General features: G+C 40.1%; 1 protein-coding gene across 1 annotated transcript; it reads left to right on the top strand.

The window, feature by feature from the left end:
* Positions 1–3,765: 3,765 nt before the first annotated feature.
* On the top strand, positions 3,766–15,865 carry smyd2a (SET and MYND domain containing 2a). Its single transcript, XM_079340277.1, has 12 exons — positions 3,766–4,061; positions 5,401–5,464; positions 5,982–6,092; positions 7,421–7,481; positions 9,322–9,449; positions 10,071–10,138; positions 11,100–11,202; positions 11,342–11,452; positions 12,164–12,284; positions 12,383–12,557; positions 13,108–13,216; positions 13,449–15,865. Exons 1-12 carry the CDS (start codon positions 3,889–3,891, stop codon positions 13,530–13,532), a joined length of 1,308 nt encoding a protein of 435 aa, XP_079196403.1. The 5' UTR covers positions 3,766–3,888; the 3' UTR covers positions 13,533–15,865.
* The last annotated feature ends 231 nt before the right edge of the window (positions 15,866–16,096 follow it).

Here is a 16,096-nt window from a genome sequence, read left to right on the forward strand (position 1 = left end):
TCACAGAGAGGAAATAAATTACCTGTATAAGCATTAAAAGTGGGTGTATGAGTTAACACCAGTCAGCGAGCAAGACTGTCCTCCCCTCTGAGCCAGCAGGACTTCATTCATACTCCCTGTAATTTGTAGGGCAACAATTAAATGATGTGGTTTATTCTTAGAGGATGAGTGAAGGTCAAGTTTTTCTTGCTCTCTCAACTATGTCATGATTCATGCGAACCAAAGGGATGTCTTTTCCCTCCAGCCCACCTCAAATCCCGTTTGAGGATTAAGGAGGAGGAGAACAGCCCCCTCTCGTAACGTGAGAAGCCCCGTCGAGACATCCAGCTCAGGACTGCTTAAGCTTCTCCATCTTTTGCTAAGAGAGGCAGCAGTGTCTCTGAGTCAGGGCACACGAGGGGCTTAACGTGCACTTAAGACACGATACTGTACAAGTGTCACCAACCAGTAATGACTAATAAATATGGTAAATTCAACGCTAATCAAAAGGGTTGAGCATGAATTAATGAGGTATTGTGTTTTCTAACAGGAATGTGGATCATTGAATGTCGGTGGTGGGTGAAACAGCAAGAGGCAGTCACACATGTAAAAGTGTATATTTTTGTATATACTTACATCAGTGTGTGTACAGTATGTACATATACACACATTGTACTCAGCTGCAGTTCCTAGTTTTGTTGTCTGACTGTACAGCGCTTCTAACTGTTCCCTGTTTTATAGATACTGCAGAAAAATTCAACTTTGAATGAGGAGAAATGATTAACTTAAATAAATGCATTTATATATATAAACTAAACCTTGTTGAGTATGTTTGTCTGTCTCCCTGTTTGTCTGGACAATCTAACACAGCATGCCCAGGTAGAGGATATCTTGATGTCTCTGCTGCAGTTTTCACAGACACTGTGAAGGATCTTTTTTTTTTTTTTTTACTTTAATATGTAAAAAGAGGGGTTTCTATCTATCTGTCGTACAGTGAACTGAAGCTGTGCTCTTGAATCTACAGTATATTTGTGTAACTGCAGCCAAACTCAAAACTCACATAAGAAAGCATTTTGGGTAATACTAAACTTACTTCTAGACCTTTGTTTAAACACATGGCGACTTCTGCTTGTCATAACATACATAAAAACAATAAGGTTGTCTGGAAAGACTATTTTCAGTTTTTGCTGACCTGAGAGCCGCCTCGACATGAACTAAGCCTCCAGTATATGTGAACAATGCAGATGGATAAAATCTCCCCCAGCAGAGGCAGGTCACTAGGGCAGACAAAATATGGTTAATGAAGTGACACTTTAAGAAAGCTGGCTGTGTATTACACGGATAGCTAACTGAAACATGACCTTTTTTCCGAAATCATATTTTGGGCACAACAGCACAACATTTGTTCAACACTATTGAAGTAAGTTCTCTAAATCCACAACACGAAAAACAAAACTATTCATACTACTATGTGTTTGACCTTATTCCCAAATGAGGAATATGCTGCTAAAACTACCTCCACTCTTATCGGGAAGTTTTCTTTAAGAATCAGCCTGCAGAGATTTAATCTCGGAAGTACTTTGATGTTGAGTGAAAGGGCCCAGGTCCACAGACTTTACTTATAGAGCAGTTTTCTAGTCTTCTGACCACTCAAAGAGCTTTTAAACTCCATGTCACATTCACACATTCATATAAACAATCATACACTGATGGCAGAGGATGTCCTTCAGTATTAACTCAATCATATGTATGCATGTAACGCTGGCTGTGTCACAGGTCAATTTGAGGTCAGTGTCTTGCTCATAGGCGTTTTGACATGTTGATGAACTAATCTTCAGTTTGAGGGATTCTACCACTGAGCCACATCCACCCTTATCCAAAAGGTTTTTGAGAAGTCTAAACTCATTTCTTAATAGGCTTGTCTTCACATTTGGAGGACACAAGAACAGAGTGTGTAAGTTCATCATTTTCTGAATTGTCCTTATATGCCAAAAAAGGGTAAGACGTTTCTTTAGGTGGACCTAAGACATTAACCATAACCACTTAAACAGCCCTTAGACTATGGGTAATGCCACTTTCAAATCATATGCAGTAAAGGATGTAGCTAGCTAATGCTAAGTTAAACTAATCAAATGTAATCAAACATATACATCACTGATGTGTAAGCAAGTTAGCCAGAGAACTATATATAAACAATGAACAAAAACATTGTCTACAATTTAGTGTTTTGGTTTGCTGTGGTAGAGTACAGTATAGGCCACTATTCTTGAACTAAATTCGACTGTCCATAATGCAGAATGTCATTTCTACATAATAGGTGGTGCATAATTAAATGAAAAAGTGATGCATTTGTGCAGATTAGTTATAATTATTTTCTTCATTTATTTAACTTAGAATAAAGATGTTAAAATCCACTGAAATCTGAAGAAGCAAAAATTGCTGTACTGGGGAGAGCAGGGTAATGTGATGCACTTTTTACATTTGCTCCCCTCAAACTGAGATAAAATTACATCAGTGAAATTAACAGATTTCCATCAATTCATGATGTTTCCCAGCTATGGAAATGATCACAATGTCTTGAGGACAAAGGGTCGTGGAAATAGGATTGTTCTTAAAAAAAGTGGTCATGCGTCGGAAAAGAGAAATCAATGGAGTAGAGTGAACCACTTTAAAATTACCATAAGGACACATGTTGTAACAATGAAAACTAGACTGACAACCACACATTCCCAAACTAATGTTGGACTAGTAACAGAATCATGGGAATTGGACAAATAAGCATTTTTTTAAACATTTGAAAATTATCAAAATAGGCCTTATACTCTGAAGACGGACAATGTCTCACTTTACCCCATAACCACCTTTTTAGAAAGAACAACCTCTTTAGCAATTCAGGCTAATCTTTGACTCGCATCAAGCACATGGCTGTACATGTTGGAAGTTCATCAACTTGTATGATATAAGTGTTTCTACCTAAAGCTGTTTGCTGATTGTGCAACACTTATTAAGAAGCCACATCCTCCCCTCAGCAAGAAAGTTTACTTTTACATGCGATAAACACATTTTTGTGAGAGAAAAAAAACAACATACTTACCAGAGCACCAGCTCCAACTTCTTCTAACTGGCAAGTGTGAAATGGGAGAGACTTCAAAATACAATGGTCACATGACCACAACTGTCTAATCTTGCCTAGATACAGAGGGTGTCTCACATTGTTTGCTGTTCCACATTACCCCGCTCTCCCTACCATAAGTAATTGCATTTGTTTACTTTTCATGACTAAATAAAACAGGCAACATGTAAAATCAAAACAGCATGGAGATTCAGATCGGAGGGGAAATAAAGCATCCTGCAAAGCAGTACATAAGCAGTTTTTTTATGTCAGGGTTGACTTCAGACCATGCAATGGTAAGTAACTAAGTTCTGACATATGTTTGTTTTAAAATAACAGACTATGGACAACTTTTAAGATAAGTTACAGCTTTGTTGATCATTCAGGTATAATAAGGACTTATATCAGTATATATATGCTAAATAAAAAGTACCTTTGCCTTTACCAAAATGTAATGATTGTATGCAAATAATGCATGAATAAATATTTTCAACCATATAAATAAATGATTCGGAACAGTTTCATTCTTTATAACTAGTATGTTTACTGATATAAATACTTTTGAGAGCAACACTTCAGCTGGTTAACAGTGTGGTGTTGCATCTTTCCCTCAGTAAATTGAATTTTGGTACGATTTGTGTTTTATGTTTTATTTGTCGCCCGTCCAGCAGGGGGCGGCAAGAGCTACACACCTCAAACAGAGGACTGCAGAGGAAGAAGGAACTCTGGCATCAGGCAGTGGCTGACCAGAGCACGGAGCAGTCCCAGGTGGTGAAGAACCGGAACCAGAACAAACCATGAAGAACGAAGGTATAGAGGGGACGGAGAGGTTCCTGAGCCCGGACAAAGGCAGAGGCCTGCGGGCGGTGAGGCACTTCGCGGTGGGGGAGCTGGTGTTCGCCTGCCCTTCTTACTCCTTCGTGTTGACAGTGAATGAGAGAGGAGCCCACTGTGAGCACTGCTTCACCAGGTAACATCTTACATACCTGTGCCAAACAGTTAAAAAAAAAAAAACCTGCGTGAAATGTCATGAAATTATTCGCATATTTACGACAAACCAAAAGGTTGGTCTGTTCAGTTCAGTGTTTGCTAACTTCTCGACCTAGCTAGGTTAGCTTGTAATCCTCTGCTGCTGGCTTCAGTGCGGACCAGCAGCTCACCTGACTGACACTGCAGATGTAGAGGAGTCTAACATGACTGCCAACACACATGTTAAAGATCTGATTATGTTTTATAAAGCGTCACTCAGGGCCATTTTTTGAGCATGTGTACATGAAAGTTAAATGAAAACTTGATCTTTTTTGTTATAGTGTGACAGTACTCTCTGTTCCGGAGAGAAACCCATGGTCCATCTTAACACCCTACATACACCCATGATCATACCCTGTGTTAATACATGAATAAGGTTGAATCAGTCCCATGCTTGCACAAGTCAGGGTGTAGGATGTGGAGTAGTTTTGAAAGAGCTGCCTGCTAAATTCACAGAGTATTGACGTGTGTTGGTGTATGTGGGCACACTGTGTTGGAAACTTAAAGGATGGCTCAAATGGCTTTAAAAACAAGTGATTTAGCTCTGTAACTGACTCGTATGCCATGTTGACAGGTCTGATACAAATGACAACTGATTAAAGTCAATTCAAGCTGTCTCTGTCACCCAATCACTTCCATGTCCCAGCAGAGCTGCCCCTCAGCTTTGTAGAGCAGTAAAAGGTTAAGGTGCTAAATATAGTCACCCATTTGTCCCGTGTGTGTGTGTGTGTGTGTGTGTGTGTGTGTGTGTGTGTGTGTGTGTGTGTGTGTGTGTGTGTGTGTGTGTGTGTGTGTGTGTGTGTGTGTGTGTGTGTCTTTATAGAGTTAAGCAAAAAGTTATTAATAAAACACGTTTCTCTTGCTCTAAAGTTAGTTCTCTTTAACTGCCTGTTTTACAGAATGAATCTTGAATGACATTTGACTTGCATTGTACATATACATGCAAAAAGAAGGAGAGTAGAGTTTAATAATAAAACAGCACGAGTCAAATGCAAGTGCTGTAGGTGTTATAGCTGACGTGTTTGCGTCACGCCTTTTTGTCACAGTTTTAAAATCAAAAGTGCTTTTAAAACCTCAATCAGTGTGCATGTAATCATGACTACGTTCCCACATGTTGTGGGTGAGAAGTTACTGAGAATATTCATTTTAATCTTACAACTTCAACCAGCTGACATACATCAGGTAAGGAGATCTTTTTCAAAGGAGGTGTGAAATATTTAATGCACATGCAATGTCACTTCACGCAGCAGTAGTGAATTGATTTGTTTTGTGCGTTACAGGCGAGAAGACCTTTCTAAATGTGGGAAATGTAAGCAGGCGTACTACTGCAACGTTGACTGTCAGGTGAGACTGCTTCTCTTCAGCTTTTTCTTGCAGGCCGCGTTGTTTCTGTGGGTAAGGAACTGACTGAACGTGAGGACTAAAAATGTCCCTCTCCATTTGTTTGAACCGTTTGTTTTAATCGACACGTTCACACACTTCTCTGTGGTACACTGCACCCATAATGCACTCCTGCTGTTGCTATGACAATCTAGCCTTTCCTCCCTTGGCCTATGTGGAGTTTCACTTCTGAGGCACAGAGAATAAACTCAGTCAGTGCTCAGCAGTAAAACTGAGGAGTTGATCTGTGAGAGGCAAAATAGAAAGCGAGCAACTGGGGTGTAAATGTCTGAGGAGTCATTTATGGAGGATTTGCTCTTTGAAAATAAAGTGGTTCTAAACATGTTTTTGTTTTTTATGGGGCCTTTCATTCTTTAAAGTTATGTTTTGTGCTGTTAAATGTGACCAAGGGTTACTAACTAAAGTTATATCTCTCTCTCTCTCTCTCTCTCTCTCTCCCTCTCTCTCCGTGAATATGCAGAGAAGTGATTGGCCCATGCATAAGCTGGAGTGTGTAGCTATGGTTGCCTATGGAGAGAACTGGTGTCCATCAGAGACCGTCAGACTGGTGGCCAGGATTATTATGAAACAGGTAAAATGTTCAAAGTAGTCCCAGCTGATACGCTTTCACTCTTCAGAAGTGTCCTCCTACTTTGGAACAATGTGGGTTGAACATAAACTGGGAGTTATAATTAAGATCACCACATTGTCTTAATATCATGACAACAGCAATAATGATAATAATAATAATACATTGTATTTGTAAAGCACTTTACATTTGTCAATCTCAAAGTGCTACAGAGTTTGAAAAGATAAAAGAGAAGTTAAAAACACATAAAACATCTAAAAAGCGAAGTTAGAAGAAGGCTTTTCTAAAAAGATGAGGCTTAAGGCTTTTTTTTAAAAGCAGCTGTAGTCTGTGGTGCCTTCAGGTGCTCAGGGAGAGCAGAGAAAGCCCTATCGCCCAGAGTGTGCTGAGCTTGGTCCTTGGTGTGTGTGGATGTTGAACGGAGGGTGTGTGAAATGGTCTGGGGGGTGAGGAGCTCCTGGGGGTCAAGGGATGCCGGGGGGGGGGGGGGTGTGGAGGTGAGGAGGTGAGGAGGGAGACCTTATATTCAATTCTGAATTTGACGGGGAGCCAGTGAAGGGATTTGAGGATGGGGGTGATATGTTTGTGTTTGCACACCCTCATCGGGATCCTGGCAGCACTGTTTTGAACACTCACAGTCTTACATGAAAAAATAACTAAATCAAAGCCAGGTGTAACTAGAAACATTACATGTTTCCTTTTACTAAGATATTCGGAGTATCTCTGCCTCGCTGAAACTTCTACACAGACTTTAGGAATCAGTTGTGGTTTATGTTAGGCCTGCTGTCACGAGTTGAAGGGAAACTCAAAAGACCAGACTATGTTTGAGGTGAAAGGAGCCATGTGAGGATGCCAACTTCATGTTTTCTCTTTTTCTGTACTTTCCCTGTCAACCCTTGAGATGGTTGTGTGTGGAAACCTAAGTAGATTAGCACTTGTGAAATACTCGCAGCAGCCCGTGTGGCACCAACAACCATGTTCAAAGTCACTTAAATCACCTTTCATCCCCACTCCGGTGCTCCGTTTGAACTGTAAAAGATCGTCTTGACAGTGTCTGCATGCCTGAATGCATTGAGTTGCTGCCATGTGATAGGCTGATTACATATTTGCAATAGAAAGAAGTGCCATTATAACGTCATTCTCTGCTGCTTTGGACTCATTGATGTGTGAAACTGATTTTGTTGTTAGCCAGAAAGCCTTCAAACTAAACCATCTGCTTGGATAGGCAATGCATTGAAAAAGTACCAAAAAAATCCTGTACTTTGTTTTTGCATGATTTACTTTTTTCACAAGAACAATCTCATGGGTCTCGACTGCGTTTCATCTTGCAGAGAGTCACAACAGAGCGCACCCCTTCAGAGAGGCTGCTCCTTCTCAAAGAGTTTGAATCACGTAAGTAGAAGTCTGTGTGTGTGTGTGAAGAGATGAGTGCATTACATTTGTGTGCAATGTTAGTTACACCCAGGCAACGTGTGTGTGCGCAGCTGAGCAGTGTCTATTAATATCTTCAGCTGTAGCCTCCAGGCCTGCTTCTGTCTCTTTTCATTCACTCCAAATGTGCAGTGTGCTGGGACCTAAATCCCAAGCTTCTGTGTGCTGTAGTTTCATCACCTCTCCATTTCTTTAAACACCACTTCAGTTGTGCTCTTAAAATGACCAAAAAAAACAAACCCTCATCTGTCTTTTTTTTTTTTTTTGTGATTGTACTGAGAAGCTTTAATGTTTCAGCACATGTCCGTCTCCTGTTTAATGTAGCCTCCTCTGTTTGTCCTCTATGTTGGCTGTGGATGATATCTTACTCAACTTTGGAGACTCTGTTCTTAATTCATGAAGTCATGTGACCACACTGTAAAGTTTGATATTCATTGGTCTAAAATAACGGTGCCTTCTAACTGTTTTTTGGTTCTCCATGTGGTAATATCATTTAGTGTGAGCTTGTCGCAGGCTCAGACGTGTCATCAGAGGACTGACACAGAACGCACCTTCACACCTGTCTCTCCTGCACACAAAGCAAATCAGTAGCCTGCAGCTGCAGCTGTTTCTGCTGTCGTTTCTGTGTGTGTTAGTGTGATTGACTACAACACATGGCAAAGCATACTCGACAGTTTCCTAATACTGACTGCTGTTTGACAGAAACAGTGCTGTGAAAAGGAATTTCTCCATGTAGACACAAAGGTCTAAAGTCTTCTACTGGGAGGCCTTGTGACAAATAAAAAATAAATAAATAAAACAACTGTGACATTTATTTAAAATAAAAAACAAACCCTAAACAAATGTCTTTTAGCTGCTGAGGCTCTGTGATACAGTCACTCATTCTTCAGTCAGTAGGATGGCAGTTTAATCTCACCTCATGTCCAAGTGTCCTTGAGCAAACTGTTCTGGTGGCATCAACTTTGGCGTGAGGATGCGACTGGTTTATGGTTCACGCACCGCCACTTTCCTCAGAATCCTCTGCCATCAGTGTGTGAATGTGACATGTAGCGTAAAAGTGCTTTGAGTGGTCAGAAGACTATAAAAGTGCTATAGAAGCACAAGTTTAAATCCACACTTGAACTATGTAGTTCATTTCTTATTTGTAATCGCATTCTATTTATCTGAAGCTCTGTCGATACTCAGACTTCATTGTTGTAGGTAAATCTCCATGTGCCAGGGCTTTCTAACCTTTTTCTCCCAGGCTGCTCTATTTTCCTTAAAGGGAAAAGACAAATCCAATTAATGTTTGAAGTGTTCTCTGAGGTAATCTCTTTTCTGTAAAGTGCATGAACCTCCCTCAAAAAGTCTCTTTGCAGCCTTCTTTGGCAGCTGGTTCTAAATAAGGTTGCAAAGTTCATTGCACTTCAAATAACTGAGTGGAAAGTGCCGGCCTAAACAAAAATGAAAAGTGAAGACAAATGCATGTTGGTCTCCCAGTTAGAGTCAAGTTAGTAAAAAAACTCTAAATGTCATGTCCTTTAAAGTGCGACTGTATTTAGTCATTTCTGACATGTCTGACCTTTTGATTAGGAGATGTCTTTTGTAAAGTGGTCACACAAGAGGAAGTCCCCCTCCAAGTGTATCGTCGGCTCGTCATGACTGACCCGTAATACCATTAAATTGATGCTTCAAAAACCAAACTGAGTCCAGATGGCCTTTTAATGAGTGTCTAGTTTCTATCATTGACCTTCTCTCTGTTTATTTTTGTTTCTCTTTTTCTTTTCTTTTTTTGTCCCCACTCTTCTCTTCCTGCGTCCAGATTTAGATAAGATGGACAGTGAGAAGGACGAGATGAACCAGGCCGACATAGCAGCGCTGCATCATTTCTACTCCAAACACATTAGCAACATCCCCGACGATCAGGCTCTCACTGAACTCTTTGCACAGGTATACACACTTACTTCCAAGAGTTGAATCTCATCATAGGAACTCTAGGTTTCATTAATAGAGCCATCAGAGAACTCTGTTCATTGATCTTCCCTGTTTTGACTACAGACATCAAAACTTCTCCACTCTAAAAAAAAACAAACAAACAAACAAAAAAAAAATGGCTACTCACAAACCTTAGCTCTTCAACTCTGCATGCACCTAAAATAATTTTTTCAAATGAAGATGTAGTCCAGAGTACAGACGGGACCATCGGTGATGAATAACATTTTAGTTTCTGACTTGGATCTTTGTTAGGGTGGGATTAGATTGGAAAGCATCAGAGGGTTTGCTCACACAAAGAGTGACACAGGTGTTGACCTTTTTATGCTGTTTACTGACATGCTAGTTTGCAACGTGCATAAAGAAACCAAGATATTTAGATGCAGCTTGTGTGCAAATGTAGTACTTTTCTACTCATCTCTCCATGCTGCTCTGCATACGACCTGTCGTGTTTGTGTTACTCCAGTGTTTAGCTCTCTGATCAGTCTGTCAGTGGAGCTGAGTGTTACTGCACGGGTGAGAGAGAGAGAGAGAGGGTGATGTGACTCCCCCTGCTGTTCTCTGTCCCTCCCTCTCCAGGTTAACTGTAATGGATTTACCATAGAGGATGAGGAGCTCTCCCATCTCGGATCAGCTGTTTTTCCTGAGTAAGTCGTCCATGTCTGCACATCATCAGACAAACAACAGTCCATCTATTGGAAGGATATTCTCTTGATAGTTATTTAGATCTGTTCACCTGTATCTGACAATTGTGTACAAATCCCCTTCCAGTGTGATTAATCCTCTCATTTCAATATTGTACATTAACAGCTGGGGGGTCAATATTACAAGCCCTGTTTAGCAACACCCTGCACATTGTTTTTCTGGTTTTTTTTTTTTTTTTTTTGGTGGGATTTTTCTTTGTATACAAGTTTTATCTTCCTCTGGCACACAAAAGTGTTGTTTGCTGCTGTCACATGATCAATAACCTAAAGTCTGGTCCTCCTGGCTGCTCTTAAACAGTAGGGAGAAGTTGGAGCCATAGATGATACATGATGGAGGCCAAACTCTAATTCTGTCTGCGGTCGCAGCCCAGTTCAACCTGCTGCTTAGGCTTCTGATTCTGAGCAGTGAGAAAGAATTGATTCCCTATTGATGGTTATGTCAGAGGCATACTGGCATCACTAGTCTAACAACCTTCACTTGAGTCTTTGTTTTACTGAGATTTGAACTCACCAATGATTAACCTGTTAGGCATTATTTTGGTTAGTGTGTAGGAAAAGGAATAGGCAGCTGCAGTTGAGCCATGTTTTCCATTTCCTTCTCGCACTGATTCCTCACCATTAGAAACCGGCTGTGATGAGGCCGTTGTTTGCTGCCCGATCAATCTGTGCATTAAAGCAGCATCAATTCATATAAGAGCTTGACTAAAAAAAAACTAGGAATGCAGTTAGTCGTCTCGATCAATCAAGATTGCTTAGTGACGCCCATCATCTTTTGCTGGAAAATGGACTGTTAGTGTGGATTCTCCTGCCCCATCTCATGTATCCCACCCCGATTATACACAAAGGTGCAAAGCTTTTATCAGGACTCTGAAACATTCCTTTTTCTCTCCTTTCCTCCGTCCAGTGTAGCACTGATGAACCACAGCTGTAGTCCTAACGTGATAGTGACTTATAAAGGCACAGTGGCTGAGGTCAGAGCCGTTCAAGAGATAAACCCCGGAGACGAGGTCAGTGAACACATCAGTCATTTATCATCTAAGATGCTTCTTGGTGTCTCCAAGAATTTTTCTGAATTGCAGAGTTTTGTTTGTTTGTTTGTTTGTTTTTTTCATGAATTGAGCTCCCTCTCTCTGTCCCTCTCTGCAGGTGTTTAACAGTTACATAGATCTTCTCTATCCGACAGAGGACAGGAGAGAGAGGTTGTTAGATTCCTACTTCTTCACATGCCAGTGTACCGAGTGCAGCACTAAGTCTAAGGTACCACACGCTCATCTTCAGGACCTTTTCTTAGATTACATATTTTACTTCTAAGATTATTGTTATGGTTAAACCTTTTTGTCGTGCTTTGTGTTGAAAACATCAGATTGTATATTTGAACATCTCCAGCTGGTTTTACATCCAACGTTTTTTGCACATTTTCTATTGATGCATGAAAGAAATCGGAATTGAATTTTAAAATAAAAGTCCTCAAAAAGTCAGTGAACCATAGACAGACATGCCAATGTGTTTTATTTGACAGATGAATGTGGAGTGTTTACATGCATGATGTTTGATCACTTGATGCTTTTCATTTGCGTATGAGAGCATCATTTGTTTTATATTTTCCACTCGCTGTACCATGTGTCACTAAATGTTTGTATCTGGACTCTTCCACATTGTCCACATTGTAGCCTCTCTCTCTCCACCCTCTACATGTCCACATTGTCCACTGCGTAGAGGGTAAAAAATGTTTGATCAAAGCTGAGTCCATTTATTCTGACATGTTTACCGATGTCTTTGAGCCTGTTGGAAATATTGCAGTGAGTACGCTGCATGCTGTTAGAATGAATGGGTTTTAATGAAGATGGGATGTGACTTTTTAAACCCCCCCCCCCCCCCCCCCCCCCCCCCCCCCCCCCTCATTTCTTTTACAGTTTATGTAATAGTTCAACTGATTCCTTTGTGATTTCTTCCCATCTCTTTTTAAAGGACAATGAAAAAATGGAAATCAGGAAGCTGAGTTCTCCACCTGAGCCAGAGGAAATCCGATCCATGGTCCGTTATGCCAAAAATGTCATTGAGGAGTTCAGGAGAGCCAAACACTACAAAAATATCCTTTTTCTCTGTTCGACTTTTTCTGTCTGTCTGAAGTCCGCCCCTCTCTTTCTCTGTGTTGTTACTCTCATTATTTCCTTGACTCTGTGGCACCCCCCAGTGAGCTGCTCGAGATGTGCGAGCTCAGCCAGGAGAAGATGGGATCTATTTTTGCAGACACTAATGTCTACATGCTGCACATGATGTATCAGTCCATGGGTGTCTGCCTCTACATGCAGGACTGGGACGGAGCTATGAGCTACGGAGAGAAGATCGTTCATCCATACAGGTAAACGGATTAACTTAGCGCTCTAACTTTGGAGATCTTGAAGAGTAAACTGTTGGACTAGCACGGTTTGGATGTCACACCTGTTTTGTCATTAGATTTTCTGCAGAGCGTTTTCAGTTTTTCAAGGTGAAGTTCTTCTACAGATGTGGAATTTGATCCCTTTGAAACGATTAGATCCTGTTTGTTAAGTGTTTATTCATATTCATCTTTATTGTTTTTCAAATTTGATGAGCCAAGTTGAATTGTGTCTAAATAAGCGCAAATATTTTCTTCCTACAGTACAGTATAACCTCAGGAAGAACAATTCATACTTTGCTCTTTTATTGAAATTCTGTCTCTGATGATGCTAAACTGCTTTCTCCTCTACACCACACAGAACTGAAAACGTTTGCACTCTAAATTTAATCTTTTTTTTTTTCTGTACTTCCTGAGAGTTTTTGTCAAACCAAATCTGACATGATTCATGATTTGTTGATTTGGTGTTAATTGTTTTAGTTGCATTCATTGCTGAGTTTGCTGAGTTTGATGTGTGAATGATTTTTCTCTCCAGCGTTCACTACCCAGCTTACTCTCTGAATGTGGCGTCTATGTATCTGAAACTGGGACGTCTGTATTTGGGCCTGGAGAAGAAGGCACCTGGAGTGAAGGCTCTGAAGAAGGTATACTGGTCAATCTGTATCTTTACAGATGACACACTACGAGTTCAAACATTGGGGGATCTAAAGATGTGGTCACTGTTGGGAAAGACAATGTAGTGGAAGACAATTGAGCTATAAAAGGCTATCTCAAAATCTGAAATGTAGAGATATCCATTTTAGAAAGCTGATGTGTCCTACATTGTACTGGGATGTGTCTGTTAATGATTTCAAAACACTGTTTTTATGTACTCAGGCACTCGCTATCATGGAGGTGGCTCATGGGAAAGATCACCATTATGTAGCCGAAGTCAAACGAGAGATCGAGGAGCAGAAGTAACGGAAGAGCAGCAGGACGAGTACCAAAAAAAAAACTAAATAGGAAGGCACTGGATCCATGCACCTCTCTCAAAGCAGCAACAAAAACACATCACTACTGCATGTCATGCATCTGATACCTCTCTGTTTCTCGTCACCCATTCTGTTGTTGTTTTTTTAGCCTCTTCAGGCGGTGTCTCTTGTTTTACGTTCTGGCTGAGGACCTCGTTTCTGTCTGCAGCCTGTCAAACCTGAAGATAATGTTTGGAATGAAAGGCAATCAACACTCAAGCTGTAAATCAAAAAAGGGTCCCATCAGTGTAAAATAGAGAACTGTAACTATGCCTTTGAAAGGTTTGTCTTCGGCAGCTGTGTTAACAACACAAGTGCTCCACAGCAGGTTTTTTTTTTTTTTTTTTACTTCTATAAAAACTGGTGAGTAGTCTTGAGGGAGGGCATTACTACTTAACTACAGCTAATGCATTTGAACTCTACCAAAAAATCAGCATCAGAGTTTCTAGCTTCGTTGATTCTTGGTTAAACTGTGAATAAAAAAGACTGACCATGCATCAGGTACTCTGTAGCAAGAACATGCAAACAACTATTCCTCAATGAATCAGCAGTGCTTAGCTTGTCTTACAGTATGCTTTGCTTATTGTCAAAGAATAAGAAGAAACGGTACATTGTTTTGTTGTTTATGTTGTACTTGTTTTTGTGTTTCATGAGGCTTGTTGACCAAAGGGGCCACAGGTTTAACAAACAACGAACCAGCTACAAAACTCTGGATAGTGTATCCTTCACCAGGGGAGCCCAGTTTGTATTGAGGGTCATGGTGCTACGACCTTATAGGATTTTCAGGATCAGAGCCCTTTTTGCTCTCAGGAAGAAGAAAAAAAGCGCAAATCTGTAGCGTTCTTTGCTTTTTGGTCAAGAGCTGCTTTATAATCTGTGTCAGTGAGTTCTCTGCAGACTCCTCAGTCCAGGTTGTTTTTGCTCAGCAAAGACTCCACGCTGGCAGCAGTGGGTAGATTATTTACTTGTTTATCTTCCTCATCATACATTTTACATTTTTTTCAAGAAGTCTGAGTGAAATATTTATTTTAAAAAAGAACTGCGTCTCTTTCATATTTTAATTTCAAAAATCCTTTTGGACGCTTCCAAGTATTAAAAACATGGTATCTCAAACGTGCATTAACTAAAAGAATGTACCAGGCAGTCTAGGTTTGAATCTGATATCTGATTCTAGCCACCATCCTAGCTTTACGTAAAGGCATATAAGGGCCCAAAATAAACCTTCAAAAGAACCTGAAAAGGAAGGAACAGGCAGTATCCGAGACAAAATAGGTTGTTTGATAATGAAGTTTAGGGTGTTGGTTAAAATTATGAGCAGGTTTTTTGATTAATTCAATCCTTAACTCATGAGCAGGATGAGGAGAGGGTAAAGCTCTAGTAACCAGTTGTCTCCCCCCCCTGCAGATGTAATCATTTAGTAGAAACGGCACAGGAGTAGCTTTTGTTACGGTTTCACGTCTGTAGTCACAAACAGTCTGTGAAAGATCAGTTACAAAGTGAAATGTGAAGCGAATGCTAAGTTCATCACAGGTGGTTATATACTGCACTCACATTTTTAACAGTTTTTATGATAAAATGATGTCAGAATGTCCGACCTGTAAGCACATTTGGTTTCATTTAGCTCTTTCTGTCACTGGACGGTTTGCCTGCCTTCAGATATCATGCAATGCAACGTCAGAAGAACAAAAGGCACAGGTTGAATTCCTTTATTTTAATGCCTGTAGCTGTGTCTCTTATTATGGATGCAACAGTATGAACCAAGTGAATCTCATTTACTGAGGGTTAGAAAAAGCCCATTGATAAAAATCTCCAGTGGTCATATTTGTAGCAACTCCTGCTTAATGACTCTTTATGTCCCTTGCACATATGCATCAAGAGGGTGGCTGCCTTACAGCTGTTTATGTTGAGCAACCACTCTTGTTGTTTCTGAAACACATTGTAAATGATGGTTTGAATGCGCAAAAAGAAAGAAAAACTAGCGATAAAAAACTGCATCCTTTGTTTACCAGCTCAAACTCGTCACTTAATTGTGTGGCTTGACTATACAGCATGTATATGGTATGTTTTCTTTTTCTGTGACGTCATTGACTATAAAATATGTGGCACAAGGGATAAACTGGAAAGATCATTCTCATCTTGCACGTTTAATATAAGAATACATGCAAACTAAATGGTTTTTTTGCCCTTTTTGCAACTTACTCTTACTTTATCATGCATGAATTTTATTCTTTTGGAATGTGGAATAAAAATCAGAATCCCTGAACTCAATAAATTTCAACATGACACTTGTTTTGTTTATTTAACCAAAACGTCTCCTGACACACATTATCAATTGACCAACTAAAACTTTTCTACTTTTTTTGTATTTGTGATTAAAAAAAAAAAAAAAATTGTTGAAAAAAAACAAGCCAGTTTGATTCCTCCTAACCTCGGTGGCTGTCTACTAAAATGCCAAGTGTCTCTGTGCAGTTGTTTGTTTTTTCCTCCAGTATATCCTTTAGTCAAATTTGAAAT

Source organism: Symphodus melops (genome assembly GCF_947650265.1).
Source record: "Symphodus melops genome assembly, chromosome: 3".
Taxonomy (NCBI): Eukaryota; Metazoa; Chordata; class Actinopteri; order Labriformes; family Labridae; genus Symphodus; species Symphodus melops.